The sequence below is a fragment of the Monocercomonoides exilis genome (genome assembly GCF_001643675.1).
Source record: "Monocercomonoides exilis strain PA203 chromosome Unknown scaffold8-1962414, whole genome shotgun sequence".
NCBI lineage: Eukaryota > Preaxostyla > Oxymonadida > Polymastigidae > Monocercomonoides > Monocercomonoides exilis.
In genome coordinates, this window is record NW_027150553.1 from 968,260 (window position 1) to 993,650 (window position 25,391).

Consider the following 25,391-nt stretch of genomic DNA (forward strand, 5'->3'; position numbering starts at 1 on the left):
CAAATAAATTCGGTGGAATCTACAGACATACACGAGAAAAAACTGAATTCATTCTGTCAGATTTTTGTCTATTGCATGAATCATCTATGCAATCTTATTTTTACAAGAATTATCTACAGATCCGAGTTTTTGTCGAATATATTACAACAAATAATAGAGTTTCCCAAAAAAACTCATTCTTCAAAAATACAAACATATTTTCATGAGAAAGTGTCCCACATTTATTTCAACAAGATGGTTGTGCATTTATCAGATGTGCAAATATATCAGGACAAATAAAGAAAAAGCAGTTAAAGAAGAGCTGCTTACGGAATGTTTTATTTTGGAAGTTTTGAGATTTGAGATATTGCTTTTTTTCGCTAGATATGTTACGTCTGTTTTTAGAAAGAGATTCATCAAAATTGGGATACGTTTTTTTACAATTCCTTCAGGCATGTTGTAGTTAATATTCAATTTCTCAGAACCGTAATACTCAATGCAAAGCATGAACAAAACGCGTCACAAATCCATATATTTTTTTCCACAACACGTTTTTGACACGCAAAAGAGAAGTTATGATAGCTTTTTCCTTTTCATTAACTCCTTTTTGTTTGAATCACTTAATGAATGAAAAATTTTAAAGCAGCTTTTTATATGGAACAATAAAGCATGAGTTATCGTTCATTGGACAAATCTCATTCTTTAGCAAGTGATTTTCGCATAATAAATAAAAAATCAATTTCTTCAGATTCCTTCTGTGAATCAAATTCATGTTCATCATTTTCTTCAAGAAAGTCAAAAAGATCATCTTTTTCTATCAACGAAGACAATTTTTCAAGAATTCCTTCCTCTTCTTCATTGACAACAGAAAACCGTTCAATGGAATCACTGGATCAAACAATTGACAAAATAAGTGTTGAGGAAAAAGAATCCTGTTTTATTTCTGATAATTTAGATGAAAGTTCATGTTCGTTCAAAAGTATTCATTCACCGCTTTCATTAAGGTCTTTTGAAAAAGCGATCTTTTCCTCAACGAAGCCTTCACAAGCAAGTTTTGTCTTTCACGATGTTTCAACAGCAAGCCAGAGTGATACAATAGCAAGAATTGAGAGTAGAGTTTCAACCTTTCAAAAAGAAGCTGATATTTGTCAAAATTTTTTTGAAAAGTTCCTTTTATTTAATTTTCTAATAAAATAAAAATTTCATATTTTCATCAATTTTTTGTTCCTACTCAAGAAACTTCACCAAAATGGAAACAAATCCAAAAGAATGTTATCATTACCGTTTTTGTGAAGTTTCATAATTGGGAACATAAATTTGATCAAAATATGAAATTTTTGTTATATTAGACAATTAAACAAAAGGAACTATTCAAAAAAATTTAGACATTTTATCATTACTTTCATTGTTGGATGTTCTGGAATCAGAAGAGATAGAAAATACTGAAAAGGATAATGAAGAAAAGCAATCAAATGAGGAAACAATTTTTGAGGATATCTTTGGATTAACTGAGGCAGAATTAGAGGCTGAAGATGATGAATTTTCGAATAATTCATCTCATGAAAGCAAGAGGGAAGACAAAAGCACAGATACGTTTTCTTTGCGATCGCATTCGTCAGGAAGAGATGATGCTACAAATACATTGACGCAAATTGATGAAGAAGAAACATATGAAAACAGCATAATTGAAGATGTAGAAGAAGTTGATGTTATGAAAGTTTGATCAAACGAAAAAATTACTCAATAAGTTTCTGATAACGTCCATAAAAACAACGAAATTGTTATTTATATTAATTCCAACTTAACATCATCATGGAATTTAAGGTTGATTCAAGCTTTCGATTAATACGTTGATCAATCATTGGAGGACTTCGAGGAAGATATAAAGGTTAATTGCAAAAGACTATACGGAGAGTTCCTTTTTCCGACTGAGTGTTGCAACGTGGATCGAAATCCTCATTCGTTTTTTTCAATAATAGGTTCAAAAGGATTATTCAATACAATATTTGCCAATATAAGCATGTCCCTTATTTCGTGTCCCTGCAGCGAAGAATCATGTGAACTCGTTATTTCCAGAATTCGAAGAATAACAGGTGACAGAAGACATTCCCTTCAGTTGGAGACACTGAATTCTCTTTTATTAATTAACCAAAGATAAATGCGTCTGTTACATTTCTTTTCAATTAAATATCATTGAAATATCTTTATTTCATCCTTTTGTTTTTTCATAATGAAACGTCGTTTCAATGAAAATAACAAAAGGATTGTTCACAATCAATGCCTCGATTCTGAAATGAAACCCTGAAGCTGTTTTCTTGCCGAGAATAAATAAGTTTCTCATCCATGGCTTTTTTTAATAAGGAACAATATCAATTCTCAAGGAAACTCTGTGAGATACTCATTTCTTATTCTCAGCCAATGCATATAAAAAGAAAATGCAACAAGAGATGAAATAGTTTGCAACATATTAACTCACAAGAATCAAACATTTATTATTTTTCATTTTTTTCTTCAGAAATCATAAAATTGCTGTGTTCATTGCTTCCTTGTGGATTACATCTTCATGGATCAAAGTTAAATATTCAAAAAATTGACTGTTTTTCTAGTTCCAATTCCAAGGTTTTCCTTCAAAAGAATCACGTTTCATTTGATCAGCATTTTTATTTTTGAGCTTTATTACATCGTTATATTTTTTCTTTAATAAAGCAAATTGAAACAAATGAACAACGATTTCCAATTCTCTTTCTTTAAATAAACTTCCTATTTCCCAATATTTAAGCTAATCCTCTTTTCTCTCTCAGTTCTATCCTTGTTTTTATTCTCAGCTTTCGTTTTCACATCATATTTTTACTGTTGCTTCTTTTTTTGTAAAGAACAGTTTTTTTTTTCCAAATCAATCAAAAAAGAACAAGCTTCACTTCTATAAGAAAAACTTTTACTCATAAAGGTTCATGAAACAGCAAACCAATTCAAATGAGTTGCTTTTCATTTTTCAGAATGTTTCATTTTGAAAAATCTTGTATTTATTTTTATCAAAAACCACTGGAAAGTTAATCTGTTAAATGATGAATGTGAAAAGATAGATAATAATATGGTATGGAAGTTTATAAAGATGTAAAAGACGAATAAAAAAAAAGAAAGGAAGGAAGGAAGAAAGGAAGGAAGAAAGAAAGAAAAGAAGGAAGAGAGGAAGAAAGGAAGAAAGGAAGAAAGGAAGAAAGGAAGAAAGGAAGAAAGTAAAAAAGAAAGAAGAAGAAGAAGAAAAAGTGAAAAAAGAAAGAGACATGGATGGAGAAGCTGAAATGGATATGACTGATAAAGGGGGAGCAGGAATAACAGCAATTGGAAGAAAAGAATTTGAAGGTTTGCCTATTTCAGAAGAATGAAGAGGAGAAAAAAAAGAATACACAAATGAAACGCTATTTGAATTATAAGATCCTCTTTGATCATGCAATTAACGATGTGTCTGTGTCATCTACATTTTTGTTTTTAAAGGAGAAATATGAACAGGAGATGATAATTTCAATTTTCTCTCTTCTCCCTAATTCATCATCATCTTTTTCTTCTTCTCATTCTTCTTCTTCTCCTCCTCCTCCTCTTCTTCTTCTTCTTCTTCTTCGCTCTCTTCTTCTTCACTCTCTTCTTCTTCACTCTCTTCTTCGCCTTGCTCTTATGTGGACCACTTGCCATCGCCAGAGCCTATGCTGAAGCTGAGGATGAATCAGAGACTATTTTTCATCACTATCTTGTTGAACAGACAATCGAAAAATGACTTCCTTTATATTTTCCTTTTTACTTCAAACTGTAATCACTCCAGGAACAACTTACGATTCTTGCATCTCTTGAAGAAGAATATAACAGCTGAGTGGATGAAATTCAAAAGGAGAAAAGAGGAGTTGGAAGAGCAGGAAAAGACGATTGTGAAGATGATTTCGATGAAGAAGACGATGAAGAAGATGAAGATGATTATGATGATAAAGAGGAAGAAGAGGAAGAAGAAAGCAGTGAACACCATAGTGACGAACAATCATCCAGATCGTTCATTAACAAGTTTGGGAATGAAACAGTGCAACAATGAGTGGATTTCTTCACACGCATGCCTATCAGAACAAGCAGATTCTTCGCAAACGACGTGAAGAATGAACTTACCCCATCTTTCTCGATAGCGTTTGGTGACATCAGCTTCATGAAGGAACGAAGGGTTGAAAATGGTATGGTGCAGAGCGGTTTGTTTGGATTGACAGAACTGGCACATAAATTTGAGGAGAAAAACAACACAATGATCATTCAGCCTGAATACATTGATATGAGTATGAGCATTACAAAGGAGCAAGAAAGCAATAAAAATGAAATCGTTGAAAAAGATGAAGTTGAAAGTTTTCAAATATAACTTTTTTGTTATTTCTTTCAATTAAAATGCAGCCTTTAAAATAATGTATAACTTTATTAATAATTTATTTTTGAAAAATGATTGATTATTCATTCTCAAAATAAAAATAAATGTGATGAAGGAAATCAAATGCATTTCAATTGCAATTACTTCTTCAAAGTTTTTTTTTTCGAGCGTTTGGTAAGAAAATTACAACCAGGAAGACTTATACACCAGTTGTGTTAGAATGTTATCATCCTGATAATATTTGATGATTTCTTTGATTCCGTTCAGATAAAGAGCTATTTCAACTTTTTCTTCAAATATTTGAAAAAATATCAATAAAGTCAAAAATTAACAGAAATACACATACGTTATATACGTTAATGCAACTCAACGCTAAAAGTGCCATTTTCACATCTTTTTGAGTTTCCTTGTTTTCATCTTTCTTCAACGCAGCTTTCAGCAGACAGGTTACGCAAACAGATATCAATTGTGATGAAGTCCCAATGTTTAACAAAAGATAGCTTTCACAAAGTTCAGATAGAAAATTTTCGTTTCTTTTCTCTTTTTTCTCTTTTTCTTCGTTCATCTTCTTTTTTTTTTTCTTTCATTCAATGAAGTAATTGCAAAGCCATCTATCCATGAACCTCTTTGCACATCAAAATACCAAATTCTATTCAACAAACAAAAATTATCTCTCGTTGATATTTTCTTTTCTTTATTGTATATTTCAATAATGGAGAACAGTTCTGTTGACAGTTTATTGTTTAATTCTTCATCATCCATCTCTTTCATCAGTGCATTCATCGCTTTTCTTTTTTGTCTCTGTTCAAATTCTGCTCAACATTCTGTATCAGATAACAATCCTTTAAAATAATATAAAGAAAAATATTCAATCACCTACAATTCAAATTTATCAATAACTTCAAACCATTGCATTTCCCAATGGCGTCACTTCCTAAATTGCAAAATGATAACGTTGTTATAAAAACAATATTATATAAAAACTTAAAAGTTGTTTTTTATTATGTTCGAATAACAAACATCTGCAAAAATAAAAGCTTATATGGTTTATGAATAATACATTTAAATACCGTTCATCTATGTTTTTGTCTTACAATCAGTGCATTTAAAAGAAATAATAGTTTAAGAATTCTTTTTTGTTAAAAAGTATTTCTTGATCTAAAGTTGTCTTTTATTAATAAAGAGAAATAAATGTGCATTTGAATAATTATTTCATATAATTCAAGTGCTTTTGATTTCAGTCAATTATTAAAATATATATATATATATATATATATTTTTAGTGACCTACAGCAACAAAAATTCGCTTGTCGTGTCGCACAGGTCTTGTTTATCCTTATTTCGATTTTGATTTTATTCATTAAATGAAGAAAATTTTGATTTCAAAAGGATTCATGAGATCAACAAAAAATATATACACCATTTATAATTCAAAATTAATAAACTAATTATTCGATTCTGGTAAACTTCTTATTCAAAATTAATTTTGATATAATATGATCACTGGTTGATTGTCAGATGAAGATGATTTAATTTTTTTTTAAATTATATCTTTGTGAATTATTAAATCGAAAATTTTATAATATAAAAATTCAAGTGCTGAAACAACAAAAAACAAATTTGAAATTATCCATTTGAATCCAATAATAATTCTACGTTTGTTTTTTGTTGTTTCCAGCACTTGAATTTTTATATTATAAAAATTTTCGATTTAATAATTCACAATCTTACAATAGGAGATGAAATAATTTGAAAAATTATCCGATTTCATGGATAATTATTTTTTTCTGAAATATCAAAATTTTTTAAATTTATTCACAAATAATAAAAATTGGGGTTCAATCTTCATCCTTTTTAAGAATAATGAAAAAACAAAACATTTTAATCACTCTCTGACAATCAGCCAGTGATCATATTATATCAAAAAAATTTTTTATAAAAAATACTGAATTTTATTAATTTTGAATAATAAGTTTAACAACTTTGAATAATAAATGGTGTAATTAACAAACTTTTTTCACGTGATATTCAAATCACAATGCTTCGACTTTCGATTCTTATAATATCCGGTTTATCTAATATCAAACATTTAAAAATAATATCAAATACAGAAAATGTTGTCAAATTCATTTCAAAAATATTCGAGAATAAGATACTATATTGTTAAAGAAGGCAATGCAACAAAACAAAACAAAACAAAACAAAAAAATAAAATAAAATAAAATAGAAATAGAAATAAAAAAAAATAATAATAATAAATTTTAAAAAAAAATGAAATTCCAGACTTATTCATCCTCCTCAATAACAGTGATATCTTCGAAAGATGATTTCATGAAAACGTGGAAAAAATTATCAAAATTCTTATCTGGATTTCTTCGATAAGTAAACTTTTGCAAATAATTGGACAAATAATTTCTTTGGACCCCATGTCGATGAAGAAAATGCCTTAAAAGTGACCATGACCCTTCGATCCTGTTTGAATGACACTTTGAAAATGGATCAACAAAGTGATTTTTGTGATTCACAGTTCGAAGGATAAAACCAAGAGTGTCCAATGAACTACACCCTAACCAACAGTCAGTATTAATTTTTGTGCTTTTCTTTTATCAGCTGATTCAATGAGAGATTGCAACGCAGGTTTTGTTCGATTAGGTGCTATTGATAATAACATATTACTCCTTTCTTTTGCTGTTTCAGGCTTTTCAACGCCCCCAACAGTCCGTGGTAATGGTTTTCTTCTTCCCACTTTGTCCTTTCTTCGATAAAAGCAGCTTCAACAATTTCAATCGTTTTATTTTCTCCTCCAATTTTGAAAGCATGTTGCTGTTGATGAAGAACAATTGCTTTCCAAAATAAAGCATAAAGCTTTACAATTGTGGAGACATTCACTGATGCCAAAATTGCTGCTTGAAGCTGTTCCAAATGAAGCCAAAAACAAAGAGCAATGATATAAATCATTCGTAACGGTAACTTGATTTTTTCTAAAACGGTGTTGCTTTTCAATGATTTTTTACAGTGTTTGCATCTAAAATTGTGGTAATTTCCTTTTTCAAGTTGGAAATTCATGTGTTTTTTGCATTTCCAACACAACAGACATGAAAGAACAAAATTTTTATTCTGCAGCCATTTGATTGTCTTTTATTCATCTTGAAACAAATCAATTAGCTCTGGTGAATGCTTCCTCTCAGCCGCATCGAATGGCATTTTGAAATAGGCAAATTGGATATTATTATAAAGGGACTTCGCCCATTAATTTTTATTTTTTTTCTATTGGTTCAAAATTAATTCGAATTCACTTCTTCGTTTCATAACTTCATTTTTTTCAAGAAAAAAATATAACTAACAATCGACAAAAATATGTGAAAGATATTTAATTTTTGCAGTCGATGAAACCATTTCTTGCCAATGATTCAATCTATTTTCATTCAGAACAATTTGACAACTTCAATCAAAACAAACCAGAAACTTTTATTCAACCAGAGAATCATGTAAATTTCTCCGACGAAAAAACTATTATGGGAGATGGAGCAAACAAGGAGCTTTAATTAACAGCACAAAACATGGTCACATTTGATTCTGATTCCATTACTGGTAAATCACCTTATTTCTCTCTCTTTCCATCAACTCTTCAGAATAATAATTTTTCCAATCAAAAAATTCAGTTCGAAAATATACCGAATCATTTTGAGATTGAAAAGAAGGAAAATAAGAAGAGGAAGCCAAAAAAGAAATGGAATGAAATGAGTTTGATGATGCACTTTGGACGAACTGGGCGAAAAAGGCGAACAAGACTCATTTGAAGAAAATGCAGGCATAATGAACAGATTCGAATTACATAACAGCCAACAGCAACAACAAATGGAAGAATTATTCCGTGTTGCAACATGAGAATTTGATGGTCAATAAGTTCTCAATAACGAAGAAGATGATCTTTTCATCAGCCAAATAAAAAAAATCTCGTCAGTGAAGAGATCGAAGGAGAGTGAGAAGAAACCCTATTATCTCCAAAAAATGCTGCTTGATATGGATTGTCCATGGAAATGGAGCTCAACACAAAAAAATGCTGTTTGCTGGAATGGAAAAAAGATATTAAATAAAATAATAATAATTAGTTTTGCTTAAATTATAAAAATTCCTCAAAAGGACACATGCACCCTCCCTATCGCAAAAGCAGAAGATTGCTTTATCACCGTAGCTGTCAATCTCCTTTTCCATTATTTCTCAGTGCTCAATTCTCCATCATCCTTTTTTCACACATAAATATACTGCTTTCTATGTTGTCATCCATTTTCCTCATAAAAAAATATTTCTTCATTTTTCCTCTTCAAGAGCCGTCCTATTGTTGTTATTCCTTTTCACTCTCATCCAAATGCTTTGAAATCGAATTTATTTTCATCCCCTCTCCCAACTGAATACAAAAAATCTGCAATTCACATCTGCTGATTTTCTCTCGGCATAGCTCTCTTCTTATGATCTCCTCAGAAAATCAAAGGAATGGTTATTTGTATAATCTATCAGATTCTTGGACTCTGAAAAGATGGTTTATAAAAGCATTTTCTTTACAAACAATAACGATAAAAAACGCAAACATCATGATTTTTATATGCTATTTTGGAAAATGTATTTCCTTCAAAGATGCTTTTCATAAAAATCATCTCTCCCAATTCCATCATCAATTCCCCCCTTCGCTGTTTCATTCCACCACACAAAATAATATCGCCTGTCCTGCAGAAAATATTCGCTTAATAATCTTTCATCTTTCCAATGGTTAATTTCGTTCAAAGAAAACGACTCGATCAGATCATCCATTACAATAAACCTGAAAAGTTAAATCATTGTTTTATTCTGTGAAATATCTAGCCAAAAATGTCATTATTCAGTTTGATGACGTGAATGCATACATTTTCATGACTATTTTGTGTTTTCTATTTTTTGTTGTTTTGCCTTTGAAGGATGTTTTTGTTGAATGCGAATGGGAAATTGGGGATGGCTTCTGTGTTTCTGTGGATTTGCAAAAATGCAGGAGAAGGGGGTATTAAAAGCATTCACCAGTTTGGAAACATTGATTCCCTTGAATTCGAAATGACTGAGATGATTTCTCTCTGTCTCTCTTTGTTAATTTTTTTGTTGAATCGATAAATGTGCTGGCACACGGAAGAGAAAGGACAGAAACAGAAAATGGAAGAAGAAGAACAATTTATGTCTGCTCCGATGCCTGAAATGCTTGACAAAACGAAAATGAATAATAACGAATGAAGAAAAGAAAAACAACAATGGAAAATTTAATGCAGCAGTTGAAGCATTTGAGTTATTGCAAAGAACTGAATGGAACAAGGATTGGTCGTTTTGTTAATCCTTTACCGAGTTGAAAAATTGGATCGATGATTGTTGATGAAGAAGAGAATGATGAAAAATCACTGATTGTCCTTTTCGAATGATGTTTTTCATCGCATGATTGACTTCGTGATTTGTTGAAAAATAGTTTGAATAAACGTCAAAAAGCGGAAAGGTCTGTTTTGAGGTCGAGGAGCTTTGGTGAATGGAATGCATGATTTCACTTGTTTCATTAGTGATGATTTTGCAATATATTTTTTAAGTGTTGATAAATTTAGGTTTCTTCAAAATGATAAAATCGAATGAGATGTCATCAGAATCCCCTCAGCAACACTAAACTTGGTATTGTTTGTTTTATTGAGGATGTTTTTGATGAACAGATGATTCAAAGGAAAACATGTAGAAGAGATCATTGCAGATGGGCTGTGTTCAGTGAGAGAAGTGAACAGAGAATGGGAAAAGAAAGGGAATGGAAGTGGCTTTGGAAGAGGATTATTGGAGGAAGAAAACAAAATGAGAAGAAGAGAAAGTTGAAGAGATTGAAGTTATAAGCAGAGGTGGGATATGAAGAAGAAGAAGAAGAAGAATGGAAAAAAGGCTTGACGTCTGTAATGGGGAGTGATGAGCCGCAGAAAATGAAAGTGAAAGAGAAGCATTCTCAGAGGAATGAAGAGAGGAAGAAACTGGAGTTAGGACTGTGGGAGATAATGATTGCAGCAGAGATGTTACCACAGAAATTCATGCACTCATTAACGAATATGTGGAAGAACCGAAAAAAAGTGAAGGAGACAAAGATGAAAAATAAGACAAAAGAAGAAAGAAGAAGAAATATGGCGAAGAGAAAGAAGAATATGAAGGAGAATAGAAGGAAATGGTTGGATCAGTTGTGCAGACGATAATTGGCCATATTTCTTGTTTATTAATTCGATAACCAGATTGAGCATCAAAGTCAACAACAGAACAGACACGAATAAAAGATGGAGTGTACCTGCCAATATTTCTCCCACAAAAGTGAACAAGAAGCATCAAATGCTCTGAAAGGGTTATCCAGATTGAGCATATCACATCCTCCTTTGTTATTCACATCTTCATTCCCATCACCAGCTCTGACATCTTCCACCTCAAAGACTGATGAGGGCATAGGGATTTCGTCCTCCTCCTCACGATCACTCATGGATGGAATGGCTGTTGATGAAGAGATGGATGAAAACATCGCACACTCAGTGAATAATGAAATGTGCGAATATTAATCAATCATTGAAGATTATTCTTTGTCTTCATGAAATGAATGGAAGATATTATTTCCCACCACAAATGGGAATTGAACAGCTGTTTTCGTTTCATTCATCTCGTTTCTTCTGCCCAACAACAAAAACAGCGAACCCCTCAAATCCACATTCATTTCATTGGTTTAATCATATTCAACACGAATGAAGTGGTTGGATATAAATTCTCCTGAATGACAAATGTGGATTCTGTTTCTGTTGTTGAAGTGAATGGAAAAGAAAATCTTTTCCAATTCTCATTAAAAGAATCATGTCTGAACATTTTGCTAAATATGCATTCAGCTGAACCTTCTTCAGCAGAAAAGATGTTCAGAAGATTGTGATTGATCCATTTGTTTTTCTCCTTTCTTCAATGACATTTCCATTGTTTCCATCTCAAACAGTTCATGAGTCTTCTTTATAAAATCATTCATACTCTCTCCTCGAGGTTTTCTTCTCTTCATCTGTTTGCCTTCTTCCACAATTCGAAAGAGACAGAATTCAATCGGAACTATGATTTTTGTCATTCAGATATGTTTGAAGAGAATTTCTCACACTTCAATAAATGAGTTTTCAACAACACCAATGGAGTCTATTTCACAAAAGGATTTCCTTTTTTAATAATCAATTTTATTTTTTCACACATATTATTGTGAATGTGATTTGTTAATGCGATATGAAAATGCATATTTCTTCGAACCTTTTTTTTATAAATCATTTATGTGACACTTACATATATTTGTAATGTCTTTCTCAAAATCTTCACTTTGTGTGACATCAAATGAACCATCTGAATGTCAAAGTTCATGTTGTCTTTGCGAATATTCTGTGTTTTTTGCAAGACAGCAACAAAACACTCTCAATTCCCAAAAATGAACAAATATGAGCCAATTATTAACTGAATCGCAACTGTTGAATCTGATCAAAATGGCTGCAACAAAATCGTCAAAGCACAACAACCAAGAATAACAGTTCTCTCAACTCCAAATCACAGAAATGCTCATTTCATTTTCAAAATGCCAAAGTGAATTTTCAATCACATTGGCAAATTGGAAAAAAGAAAAATAAAAAGAAAACAAGATGATTTGAATTGAGATTTTCTTTCACTATTTGCAAAATCAAATAAAAATGAGACTGGTAAATTTTCAGACAAAAAAAAATATGAAAAAATAAAAGCAATGAAATGAAATGAATCGCTTAAATTTCATACAAAATGAAAAAAAAAAATTTATTGAAGATGAATAGAAAGGTTATCAAAATGATTCTTGTTTGAAGAATATCCGAGTGTTTGCAGAAAGTTAGAAAGTCACTTCAAAAGAAAGAAAGAAAGAATAATCATGCATTTCGATAGGCCGTTGAAGAGCCTTTATTGAGAAACCAGTTAATCAGCTGATTCATTGGAAGCATCTAAAATGACACTTTCAATGCAAATAAGACAAACACTCATGCGGTTTTATCAATCGTCATCCATTCCGGTAGTGCACCCTGGACATCGCTTTTCCAATAATCTGCCATCGTATTTCCTTTCTTATCCTTCAACGAATAACTATGTCTCATCCACACTGGCGGTTCTGTTTTCACAAACTGAATCCATAGCATAGCCATTGTTTTCCCCTCCTTATCGCTAAGTGAAATGGCGTGTCTCATCCAGACTGGCGGATCTGTCTTCACACCCCAAATCCATATCATTGCCATCGTCCACCCATCCTTATCATAAACTGTGATGCTGTGTCTCATCCATTCTGGTGGCTCATTCTTAACAAACTGAATCCACAGCATCGCCATCGTCCATCCATCCTTGTTTTGCAGAGTGATTTCATGCCTCATCCAACTCGGTGGTTCTGCCTTCACACCCCAAATCCATATCATCCCCATCGTCCACCCATCCTTATCTCTTTGCGTCTTATTATGTCTCATCCATTCTGGGGGTTCAGTCTTCACATTCTCTATCCACAACATTGCCATTGTTCGTCCAAACTTATCGGCAAGCGTGTTGTCGTGTCTCATCCATCCCGGTGGTTCTGTCTTGTTCTCAATAATCCACCTCATTCCCGGCGTTTGTCCATTTTTGTCTTTCAATGTTTCATCAAATACCATCCATTTCGGTAATTTAGTTTTAACATATATTTTCCAATAATCTGCCATCGTTTTCTCTTTCTTATCCTTCAACGAATTACAATGTCTCATCCATTCTGGTGGTTCTGTCTTGACATGAAAAATCCACTTCATTGCCATTGTCCGTCCGCAATAATTAGTAAGTGTAATATCGTGTCTCATCCATCCTGGCGGCTCTGTTTTAACGTCTTGAATCCATATCATGGCCATTGTTACTCCGTTATTGTTGCGAAGTGTGATGTCATGCCTCATCCATTTCGGTGGATCTGTTTTGACACATGCAATCCATAGCATACCCATTGTGAATCCGTCCTTATTGTCAAGTGTGATGTCATGCCTCATCCATTCCGGTGGCTCTGTCTTTACATTTTCAATCCATATCATGGCCATTGTCCATTCGTCATTGTCTGCAAGTGCAACATCGTGTCTCATCCATTCTGGGGGTTCCGTGTGGGTAAATCCAATCCACAACATTGCCATTGTCCAGCCATTTTTATCATGAAGCGTTGTTTCGTGTCGTATTTCCGATGGAGGATCTGTCATTTTCTCAACAATCCATCGCATTGCTTCTGTTCTTCCATTCTTGTCCCTTATCAATGGATAACTTTCCAATTTTTGCATATCTGCTGTTTATCTAATTTTACCGCTCAACGCTTCGGTTTCGCTGCTCGTCCTGCAATATAAGCAGAAAAAATGTCAATCGTTAAAAAGTATTATTTGAAATTAATAATATATAATTGATCATATTAGAATAAATTTTTTAAACACTATTAATCATCTTAAAATAAGAAAGAAAATGAGCATAAAGTGATTGCATGATTTTTAGCAGTGTTGCATTTTGTTATTCAAACAATTTTTTCTTAAAAGAAAAATTTTTATTATTTATTATTTATATTTTTATTTCTTTTGATATTCGTTCAACAAATTTTTTGTGAATGAAAATGAAAAGCCTTGCTGTGAAAAATAGCAAACCTGTGAAGTTATGTTGAGTCTTATATTTTCTGCTCTTTTGCATTTGCACCAAAATTCTCAGAAACAAAAGCTGAATTTTCACCAATTCATTTGTTTTTTATTTTTTATTTTTTCATTCACATTTCAAATCGCTTCTGGGATGCATTCATTTGGATCAGACACAGCAACAGTTGAGTGAGTGTGTGTGTGTGTGGCAGAAGAGGGCAAGATGCAACATAATGGGTCCCGAATTTTCTCAATAGAATTAAACCTAATAATTTTCAACTAATTGATAAGTTAATATAAAACATTTTTATGTGTTTCATTTCTATGTTTTCTCAATTAAGGTTTAAACAGAAATTATTTAGAATTATGGGTTTTGATCATTGTTTACGTTGTGAACGAAATCTTTGATATTTTTCTATGTCAGTTTCTGAGCTTCAATCTCAATTTTTCTCAATAAACGATTCTTTGAATTGGTTTTTTGAACACATTTTCCAAAGGAAAAAGCCATTTTGCACAAAAGACAGAGTATTTTTTTAAAGTGTATCAAAAATGGTGGAAATGCATCATATTGGAAATGCAAAAAGTGCAGATCAAAAAAATATTTGTTCTTAACATCAGTTTCCAAGCATAATAAAATAGGGTTAGAAAAAATTCTGTTGTTGATTCTTTATTAATATTTTGAGACACCAAATAAAACTGCAAAGAATCTGTTGGATTTATCATATAACAGCGTTGGTTATTGGTTCAGTATATGTCGTGTTGCATGCACGAATTTTTTGATCGAGCATCCAATCATTTCAGAGGGACCTTGGATCGTTGTGGAAATCGATGAAGCAATTTAAAGGAGGAGAAAGTACAAAAGAGGTCGCTCAAAACGGCTGCAATGGGTTTTTGGAGCAATTGAGAGGAAAATGGATGGAACAGTCCAGAAAAAAATGATTCAGATGGTAAAATCCAGAAAAAGAAAGAACTGGCTGGATATAATTCAAGCTCACATTTTGCAAGGATCAACAATTATGAGTGATGAGTGGGCTCCCTATAAAGTTTTACCGGATTTAGGTTATGAACACAAGATTGTCACACATAAAAAAACTTCAGAGATCCTATCACAGGGGCTTGTTCTCATTCCGTCGAAGGGATGTGGCACCATATGAGATCATTTTTTCAACAATCGGGGTTTCGCCATAAGTTTCTACAAGATTATCTGTCAAAAGTGTTTTTAAAGTTGATTTTATTCATTTAGTCGGAATGATTTATCAATTCGAGCCTCTGAAAATACTAGAAGAAGATGATACCGAAGATGTAACATCAGATGTTGCAAATTTGGACGATATAATTGAAGATGCAAATTCATCAAGTGGAGAAACCGACAGTGACAGTTCAGGTACTGGCGATCGCTTTTCAGCTTCAAGTTACATAGATAATTGAAAAATTTATATTGTTTAATTTAATTTTCTTTTCTCAATTCAAACATATTTTTCACTCATTTTTAACAACAATTAATCATTCTAAAAACAAAATAAAGCAAAACATTCATTGGAAGTTGCTTTTTCTGTAAAAAAAGTCGGACCCAATATGTTACACTATACCCAGAAGAGAAGGGAAAGATGAATTCCATTCACTCTGATGGAGAACATGCACATTCTGAAGAGAGGCTGAAATGCTGCCCTTGGAAAAGAAATGGCTGAATGAAAAGAAAAAAGCGAAAGGGCAAAAGAGAGAAAGAGAGAAAAGAGAGAAAAGGGAGAAAAGAGAGAAAAGAGAAAAAAAAGAAAATGGATGTTTGAATGTTGAATGTGAATGTTCAGAGCAAATGGATAGGAAAAGAATGTGACACTCAACATCATTCAGAATGAGAAGTGAAAGTTGAAAAATTAATTGTGAAATTGAGAGGACAATTAAAAAGTTGGAAAGAAAGAGAAGGAAAAAGAGAAAGAACAACACGAAGAGATGGTGATTGTGATAAGAAAAATGAAGAAGAAGAAAAAGAGATTGTGTTTGAGATGGATGTTTTGTTTGAATGAGAAGAACTGCGTGGCAATATCAAAGCAGAAGGAGAAGAAGAAGAAGAAGAAGAAGAATCAACAGATGAAACACAAATAGGTCTCACGTTGATTGCGAAAAGAGGATAAAATTTGCTATCTTCAATTTCGTTTTGAATTGGCAAAGAAGACGATAAATGGGAAATTCGATCAAAATTGTTGGGTTTTTTGCCAGCAAACTGCAAAAGATGGCCCGATGGATATTTTGAGGGATGAAGAAGAGAATTAATAAATGTGTTCGGAGAAATTGTCTTCGGAGAAATAGAATTTGAAGAAAATGAAGAATTTGAAGAATTTGAAGGATCTTCGAAGAGATAGATGGAAAAAGCGTTGAAGAAGAAGGAGAAAGAAGGAGAAATGGAATTGATGTGATTGAGAAATCGAGGAAGAAAGAAGGAAATAAGTGAAGTTGAGGAGGAAGAGGAAGGTGAAGAAAGCGATGACGATGAGGTTGGCAATACATTCAGTGCGATTAAAAGAAGATACACAGAAGGAGAAGAAGGCTTTTCTGTTGGAAAGTTATGTTGAATACAGAAATAAAATGGACAATTGATGAGACATCGTTCATTCATTCGGCTATTCAATTGAATTCAACTGAACATGAAATGCTCAATCAAACAAGACAAATCGAATAATTCGATTTTTCTTTCATCAGAGCAGACAGTATGACAGAACATGAATCAATGAACTTGTCACTCCCTTCATTCAGACTGAATGCGATTCAAAAAAAGAAAGATGAATTCCTTCCATTGAAGTCTGTTCATTGTTTTCACCCAAATTAAGAAATGGCGATTTGTGTGTGGCATTTATGTTTCTCAAGGCCAAGTTGCTTTTGCTGTTTCCTTTTTTCAGTCTCGTTTTGTCTGAAAGAAAACCGCTTTTTCTGTTGTATTTGCAAAACAACTCGCAGTTAAAAAAAGATCATTTTCTGCTTCTTCTTTTGTTGTGTGTTTGTCTGATTTTCAAAATGATAAGCTTTGTTGTTGGATTGGTCTCTCAAATAATGCCCATTTAGCTCATTACACAATTCTCTCTGCCTCTTTGGGGCTTGTCGAATTTTGTTCGATTCTTTCTTCAAAAAAGTTTGTTCTGTGTTTGCATCCTTTTGAAACAATTGCCATTTTCTTTTGTTCTGCTAATCCTTTTTGATTTTTGAATTCTTTCATCTTCAACAACTCAACGAGTCATTTTAATAAGAAGATTAAAAAGAAGGCAAGTTGAAAACAGATAACATCACAAAGGTGTGCAAACATTTGTTCTCCTTGTTTCAGTCAGAATTATTGAATCCAAATGAGAAAAATATTTATTTCTCAAGAATCGTTTTATTTGCCCGTTTCTATTTTCTCGTAAATAGAATTTCATTTGTTTCTTAGAAGTGATTGCAATTCCTTTCACAGAATGCATTTGCTTCAAATTGAAAAAAGACAAAGGAAAATATCATCATAATGAATTTCTATTGGTTTGATCAAAAAGAAACAAAAACGTTTTCCATTCTTTCCTCGTTCAGCCGAACTTTTCTGTCTCGTTGAACTTTTATTGCAAAAACTGTTTTTTTATAGAGCAAAGCAATTTGTGTTGAAGTTGCATTTTCTTCTTGAAAGAAAATAAATGATGTTTGAATTTTTCGTTTATTTTGTTGAGAAAAGAATAAATATGAACATGTTATTCACTGAAAATGTCAAACAGAAAGGATTTTCGAGCTATTGATAAGTCTATCGATAAGTTCAAAAAGAAGTCATCAAATGAGCATTTTTCAGGTTTGTTCATTGTTCTGTGATTTGAAGCCCAATTCTATTTGTTATTTTATCATTTTCGAAGAATTTCTTCGTGAGCTGGGACGTTGCGATGAGAATGCACAAAGGCAGAAAATCCTTGAAATGAATGAAATAATTGATGAAATGGAGGAAGAAGAATTCAAATCTGTCTTCACAAAAAAATGGTTCAATAAAATGGACGAAATGATTAAAGAAGGGGAAGTGAAAATTGAAAATGCTTTTTATTTGCTGGAACACCTTGGATATTGCATCGTTTTGAATGACATGTGGGCTTTAGGTTTTGGGTATTCTTCATTGAACAAAAGATTTGAGAAAATGATTATAAATGAAAATGAGAAAAAAGAAGATAAGGATGAAAAGCTGCTGGCTGATCTTTGTAAAAGTTACGGTTGTATAAGTACCTTCTTCTCAAAGGAATTGATTTCAATCATTGTGCCTTGCCTTCTTAAAGATGCTTTGAACAAAGAAGAAAAGGAGGAAAGCAAAAAAGATGTGGAAATAGTATTATTGGCTTTATGTCACATTGGGAAATGTGTTGTATGATTTTTCTTTTCTCTCTTTGTTGAATTGATTCTGCTTTTTTTTATCTATTTTTTTGATAAGATATTGGATAATGAACTGTTTCTGAAAGAAATCAAAGATATTATCCTTTATCATCAGGAACACAACAATATGACACATCTTGCCTATCAATATGCTTGGGAGTTTTTAATTAACAGATTATTCTGCAACAGATATTTGGAAGATGCCATTATGAATGAACTGCATTTTGCGAGAGAAGCAGCAAGAGAAGTTGAAGAGCTGATGAAAAGTGTGGATTGGAAGAGAAAAAAAGAAGAAAAAGGAAGAGAAACGAAAGAAGAGCTTGCGATAACAAGATGGATCAACTTATTGTATCGTAATTTTTGCTGTCGTCTGTTGATGAATGAAGAATATTCTGGGATTATCAGAAGCATTGCACGATTATTCAGAGCATCAAGGGATAATTACAGCAAATTTGGCTGCAGTTGCATTGTTATTTTCGAAGCAATGGCAAAGTTCAGAGGAGTGAAAATTGAAGACTTGCTAAAAGGTGGAGCAAATGATGCAGTTTTGGAAGAGATACAGCGGCCAACGTTGAATGACAAGATGGTGTATAACTGCTTGGAATTTTTTATGAATGTTTCACAGAGATTGAAAGAAAAGAAGAAAGATGAAATGGAAGAAGCGAAAAGAAAAGCTTTTAAAAAGGAGATTTTTGAAAAGATGGAAGAAGAAGGATACGAAGAAATCATTGCAAGTTTCCACAAGAGATTAGATTTTCTAAACAGAAATTTTTGTCATGGCTTATTGTTGAATATTTCTGATTATTTTATAAGTGTTTAAGGAAACGAAATACATTACACCTTGAAAAACAAATTTTTCACTTTTTTCATTTTATCACAAAAAATCATGTGAATATTTTTAATTGTTTATTTTTCCCAACTTCAAAAAAGAAAAAAGAAAAAGAAAGATATATTCAATTAATGGTTCAATTCTCTCTTTTCTCATCAAAAGCCTTCTTCAAATGATTTATCGGCAAATTAAAAGAATATCGGAACTTTCAAATTATGATTATTCTTGTTTCTATTGATTTCTTTTGTGTTTATAAAGTATTGAAATGTGAAAAAATTTGTCGGAAAACGTTTAAAAAAACTTTCAATAATTTTTTATTCAAGCTGATCAAATGAAAATTTCTGCTTATTCATCAGAATAATTAGAAGCATCCTCTCCGTCATCAACGCTATTTGAATCTTCTTCTTTTTCATCATCACGCGGCCCATGCAGTATATCGTCAGCATCAGGAATTTCTTCATTTTCTGAAAAATCAACTTCTTCATCAGCAATAATGGGTTTTTCTTCTGGAATAAAATGAATCATTTTTTGCAAAATATTAGCAAAACTTGGTTTAAGATTCCTTTGAACAAGCCACATGGATAAACAATCAGCAATGAATGTTTTCCTTACTCCATGCTTTGGAAAAAAACGCTCTTAAATGACTCCACAACCCTTCAACTGTATTGGTACATGCGCCGGTTTCTGGATCTTTGAAGTTCCTTTTATGACAAACCGTTATATGTTCATAACCAATATCTTTCAGACAATTATAGCTTTTCCATTCATCACTAATAATTGTTGTGCCTGCTAATATCCTTTCTTGAATAATAGGGATCAATGTTTCTTTTTTCCTGTCTGGCACGATGATAACAAAATTTGTTACAGCTCCTCCTCCTTCCTTCATCTCAACTCCTCCGAAAATCCACAGCAAATCCTTCTTTCTTCCTCTTCCATATTTCCTTCTCCTCCAAACAGCCTCATCTATTTCGACGTATTTTCCCGGTCCTCCTAATTTCGGCATCGTTTCGTTCCAAATTTGTGTACACACAACTCTCACAACGCTTGTCCAGTAACCAATAGTTCGATATGAAACACCCGTCAGCAAATGAATTTGTTTTAATCCAATTCCAATCCAATAGTACAATAGAATCTGCAAAACAATATTTATTGGTAGTTTCATTTTGGAAAATACGGAATTTTTAAATATTGAGGTTTTTTGTACGGCAAGTTTGACACCAAAGATATTTGAAACCTTCTGTTTCCTCCCTGATTCTCCTTTTGCTTCTGCATTTAGGGCAATCATTGGTAGCGAACTCTTGAAAACGTTTAAAAAACCAATTCCACGTTTCTCCTATATCATGGAAGATCGTATTCTATAGAAATACTGTTTGACTATTTTTTTCCTCTTCAGATCTTGCCATAAAACTTTTTTGATCATAAACCATAGATTATAATTTTTTTGACTTTTCCATGTTTTTTTAAACTTCTTAAAAAGACTTTCCGAAAGCTGAAAATTTGCATATTGAATCAATATATAATATAAATGACTTTCACTATTTTTTTGTGCAAAATTGAGAGTTCCAATATACTTTCATTTTGCCGATTTATCCATTCATCTAATTCATAAAAAATCAAAAACATTCATTTGTTCATTCATCAACTTGAAAAGTCTCTTTTCTGATCCTTTGAGGAGTTTATTATCCTTCAGATTCTTCTCTTTCTTTTCCTTGTTTCATAAGATCTCATTGAAACTGAAGATGAGAAATTAAAACCTTGCAGTCAAATAAAAAGTTTCAAAGACGAACACAAATGGAAAGACGAAGATGCTTTCTTTTTGGCTATTGGAGAGTTGAAAGCCTCTTCTCATCCAAAAATGTCCTCTTTCTCTTTCCCATTTTCTCGTTCTGTTTCGTCTTCCAATGCGCCTTGGCAAACAGTCATTAAGAATATAGCATTCACAGTGAATTCCATATGAGCAAGAGAAAAGAAGACTTCACAAGGAATGAATAAATGGAAGAAGAAGTTATTAAATAGAAATGATCAAGATGTTGAAGAAAGACGATGAAGGATTTGAAGAAAAAGAAGAAGACAGAGAAGAAGAAGAAGAAGAGCAGTTGGTTTCCCTTGCTGTGAAGTTGACTCAAGCAAGTGGAAGATGACTGTGCTTTTTCTGCAATCAGTCTCCAATCAGTGAAATGATGTATGCAAATGAAAGTATTTGATAAAAGATGAAATAACAAAATGTTCCCTTTCATGCCAGGTGAATATGTTATTATTGGTGCTTTTTGGCTTTTCTTGACTCGCAAACTGGATTAAGTGGCAATAACAAGCAAAAAAAGAAAATTCCTCTCCAGAAAGTTCATTGTGAAGTCTCAGAAACAAGCAGGTCAAGAATGGACCACTTCAACCTCCAAAGGAGAAAAGTAGCTTTTCCTTTCTCTTCTTCCATCCTTTCTCGATTTGATTTCATTTATTTTTGTTTGAGAGTGAACGTCAGACAAATCCTGCTTTCATGCGCGTTCACTTGCCTTTGCCTGTGTAGCAGAAAAGAAACAGAATATCAGCTAGTCTTAACTGTGAGTTGTCATCTTTGAAGAAATAATTAACAAAGGGAATTAGGAAGAGGAAGAGGAAGAGGAACACATGAGATTGTGAACATTGATGTGATTTTGCATCCAAAGTGAAATTGTGAAAGATTCCTAACAAATTCAGTGAGATTTGTTGAAATGCAATGGAAAGTGCCGTGTCACAAGCAAACAAACAGAAGAAAAAGAAGATCGATTGATTGCTGAAATGAAGATAGATGTTGTGTGAATGTGTGAATGAATGAAGGAGAGTGTGCAAGTGAAGTCGAAGTGGAAGATGAGAATGGCAAGAGTGAATGAAGTGAATGAAGAATGAACAATTTTTGTGGAATATTCTTTGTGTCAAGCAAAACATGTGATTTCAGAACAAAATCTTTTCTCTTCTTTTCTCTTCTCCACTTTTCTCATTTTCTTTTCTTTGCTAATTTTCTGTCATCCGCACCTTCTGAATCTCGATTTCTATTTCATTCTGTTTCATTCCACTCTTCCTCAGCTTTTGTGAGAGCATGACAGAAGGAATGAAATCAAAAAGAGCATTTGCTTTACAGACGCACATGAAGGAATTCTGCATTTGAATTTAAATTATCGTCTCCAATTATCTCTTTTTCGAAAAACAGTAGCAATCCGGCAATGCAATCTTCGTATCCTTCTTCTTCCATCTTTTCAAATAATTCAATTTTTGCTGCCTTTCTTTTCGCTTCTTCCATTTCATCACCAGTCTTTCCTTTCAACCTTTTACAAATTTCTTCAAAGAATTCAAAATAATCGTCAACATGTTCATCTTTAATTGTTGCTTGCCTTATTTCCTCCAAAAATGCATCAACAACTCCGCCTTTCAACAAATCGCCAATTCGTGTATCTCTATTTTCCGCATACATTCTCAAAGAATAAATGCACCAGTTACTGATTTGTTCGTTGTTCTCCTTTGCCATTCGAAGCAGTTGAATAATGCTGCTGATAAGCTCAACATTTCTTTTGTTCCACAATTTGTGGGAGGATTAAAATGTGTGAAATAATCGGAGCCATTTCATCAAAACAAAAAGGTCTTTTGTTTCTTCTTCTTTTCTCGATCAATTCACATTTCTTGCCAGCTCTTTCAGTTCTCTTGCTGCCTCTCTCGCAAAATGCAGTTCTTCAGCAATTGCACCATTCAAGCAATGATCTCAGAATAATCCTTGAATCAAAAAATCCCAAGCAGATTGATACGCAAGATGGTTTCGATCGTGATGCTTTTGATGATATTTGATGATTTCTACCATCTCTTTCAAATAAAAATAAAGGAACAAAAAAGTCTGAGAGATTTTGATTTTTTTGGTGCATAGGGTCAGTTATTTATCGGGACCCTTTTTTTTATTGGGAACTTTTTTTTTGATATAAAAAAAAATTTAATAAAAATTAAAAACACACAAATGACGAATCCAATTTTCGCATAACTTTTCTTTTTCATTTTTTTCTTTCAATAACAATGATTTCTTCCTTTTCATTTTCATGATCATCTTCTTTCACTTCAAATTTTCTCTTTATTTTTTTCATTTCAACAAAAGATTCTAACTCATTATCGTCTTTTTGCTCTTCTTTTTTCATTTCTTCAGAAGAATTCTTTTCATCGTCAACTTTTTCTTCTTCTTTTATTCCTAAATGTTCACTCCAATCATTCAGAAGCTTCTCATCAGTTATTAACTTTCCATAGAAATCGAATCTGTTTAAATGAGTTGAAGATTGATAATCCGATGTTTCTGGCAGCTTCATGAGAATCGATCCAGATTCGTAATGAAGAACTCCACTTGTTGCGAAGGCTTTTTTTATGACAGCAGGTGAGGGAGTGTGATGAATTGCTTGAGGGAGAACATCCACAAGAGCTGTTCTTTTCGATGAAGATGTCGATGAAGATGGAGGTTCATATTTTGATTGCAGCTCTGTTTTTAAAACAGTGAAGACTCCTCTGTCGAGAGGCCGTGCAATATGTGTGCTGTGAGGAATGAAGGTTACGACGTCAATATTTTCTTTTTGAAATTCTCTCCAGATTGTCGGATCTGCGCGAGAAATGTGTGAGTCTATGAGAAGCAAGCAGCGAGAGTTTTCCAGTAACATGCGCTTTCTGCGATCGATTATTCCTTGAAGGAGCGTTGTTAGTGCGTACTTTTTGAATTCATTGCAGCCCATCCAACCACTTCTGTTCGGCCAGATATCCAGAATTTGTGACAGCAGCAGCTTCATTTCATCAGGAAGACTCTTGCTAAGCCATAGAATCACAGAAGGAAGTGCAAATCCATCAGCAGCCACAGCAGCAACCAGAGTAGAATTCGCCATTTTTGGTGGTTCTTTGCGAAATCCTGGATTTTCATTTTTCGGGTGCACCACGCTCAGCTTAAAATTTATTGGATCTTTCAGCGATGACTTATCCATATTGAATATCAGTTCATTGCAGTATTCATTTTTTTCGTGCAAATCGTCCAGTAATGAATACCAGGGCTGCAGAACACTTTGGCACGACACCGCAAGGCGATTAACATCAACATTTTTCGGCGAACTTCTCTTCAGCCCTGGATGGCGCTTCATAAATTGGTAAGCCGTAGCCATTGAAACGTTAATGTATGTGGTGTCTTCATCTTATGTATCATTTATCACATTTTCCATCTTATTTATTTTAAAGAATTATTAATTATTTAAGAACAACAAACCAGTTCGCGAACTTTCCGTTAAGGCAAACAGCTTCCAGATCTTGGTTCAATGATTATTTCATTCAGTTCAATTTGTTCTTTGTCTCCTATTACAAATTGCGGTCTTCCAACTTTTAAAACCAGCCTTTTGCTTCTATGCGCACGAACAGCGTTTTTGATCCTTTTTCGTAAGAATTCCATGGAGTTTATAGCGTCTGTAATCCTGACAACTCCATCAACCCCAATGCGCGCCATTTGTTCCAGCCGATTGTCAATTCTTCTGTAATCGAAAGATTTCGTTGCAGCACGTAATTTCCTTTGTCCAGCAATTCTCTTTTGTTCCACAGCAATTTTCATTTTTTTATTATGGTTATGATCTAAAGTCCAACTTATAAATTTATTAATTTTCAATTTTCAATTTTCATTGATATTGAATTTTTATTTACATTCAATACGAATTTAAATGGTTTTATACCCCTTGTTACCCACCTATTTATTTATTTTTTTCGATGGAAGGGATTAACCCCATCATCTCCCCCACATTGGAAATAGGCTTCGTATTCAAATGTAATTATCCTAATTTTCAGGGTTTGCTTATCAACTGATAATGTTAATAAATATATAAAAAGTGGGAATTTTTATTTTCTATTTAAAAATTGAGGCACCGTTTAAAAATAGGTCCCGATAAATAACTGACCCTATTTAATAATATAATAAAAAAAGTTAATTCATTGTATTGATGTAACACGGAAACTTATTTATCAACAAAAAAAAATAGTTTTAAATATTCAAATAATATTTTTTGATTTATTGATTTGAATCAAGAACAAAATACATTTTCTCATTCGAATAAGAATATTTAATAAAAATCGGCAAACTGTGAATTCATTTCGGGACTGTTAACACTTCCAGCCAGTAAATATCTTC

At 32.7% G+C, this 25,391-nt stretch overlaps 5 protein-coding genes across 5 annotated transcripts; 1 reads left to right on the top strand and 4 right to left on the bottom strand.

Annotated features, from left to right (window-relative positions):
* Positions 1–11,865: 11,865 nt before the first annotated feature.
* MONOS_10639 (uncharacterized protein) lies at positions 11,866–13,820 on the bottom strand. Its single transcript, XM_067863104.1, has one exon. It carries the CDS (start codon positions 13,708–13,710, stop codon positions 12,418–12,420), a length of 1,293 nt encoding a protein of 430 aa, XP_067732995.1. The 5' UTR covers positions 13,711–13,820; the 3' UTR covers positions 11,866–12,417.
* Positions 13,821–17,647: 3,827 nt separating this feature from the next.
* Positions 17,648–19,253, top strand: MONOS_10638 (uncharacterized protein; the record flags this gene model as incomplete). Its single annotated transcript, XM_067863103.1, has 5 exons — positions 17,648–17,701; positions 17,775–17,845; positions 17,907–18,400; positions 18,467–19,142; positions 19,222–19,253. The coding sequence occupies exons 1-5, from the start codon at positions 17,697–17,699 to the stop codon at positions 19,251–19,253; spliced, it is 1,278 nt and encodes a 425-aa protein (XP_067732996.1). The 5' UTR covers positions 17,648–17,696.
* A 329-nt stretch (positions 19,254–19,582) lies between these two features.
* MONOS_10637 (uncharacterized protein) lies at positions 19,583–19,762 on the bottom strand (the record flags this gene model as incomplete). Its single annotated transcript, XM_067863102.1, has 1 exon — positions 19,583–19,762. One exon carries the CDS (start codon positions 19,760–19,762, stop codon positions 19,583–19,585), a length of 180 nt encoding a protein of 59 aa, XP_067732997.1.
* Positions 19,763–19,826: 64 nt separating this feature from the next.
* On the bottom strand, positions 19,827–20,399 carry MONOS_10636 (putative transposase-like protein; the record flags this gene model as incomplete). Its single annotated transcript, XM_067863101.1, has 1 exon — positions 19,827–20,399. The coding sequence occupies one exon, from the start codon at positions 20,397–20,399 to the stop codon at positions 19,827–19,829; it is 573 nt and encodes a 190-aa protein (XP_067732998.1).
* A 2,848-nt stretch (positions 20,400–23,247) lies between these two features.
* Positions 23,248–24,384, bottom strand: MONOS_10635 (putative DDE superfamily endonuclease; the record flags this gene model as incomplete). Its single annotated transcript, XM_067863100.1, has 1 exon — positions 23,248–24,384. One exon carries the CDS (start codon positions 24,382–24,384, stop codon positions 23,248–23,250), a length of 1,137 nt encoding a protein of 378 aa, XP_067732999.1.
* Between the last annotated feature and the right edge of the window lie 1,007 nt (positions 24,385–25,391).

What these genes read in the sequence shown, in the direction of transcription:
- MONOS_10639 (XM_067863104.1), bottom strand. Translation starts at nt 13,710, where the DNA reads ATGCAAAAATTGGAAAGTTATCCATTGATAAGGGACAAGAATGGAAGA.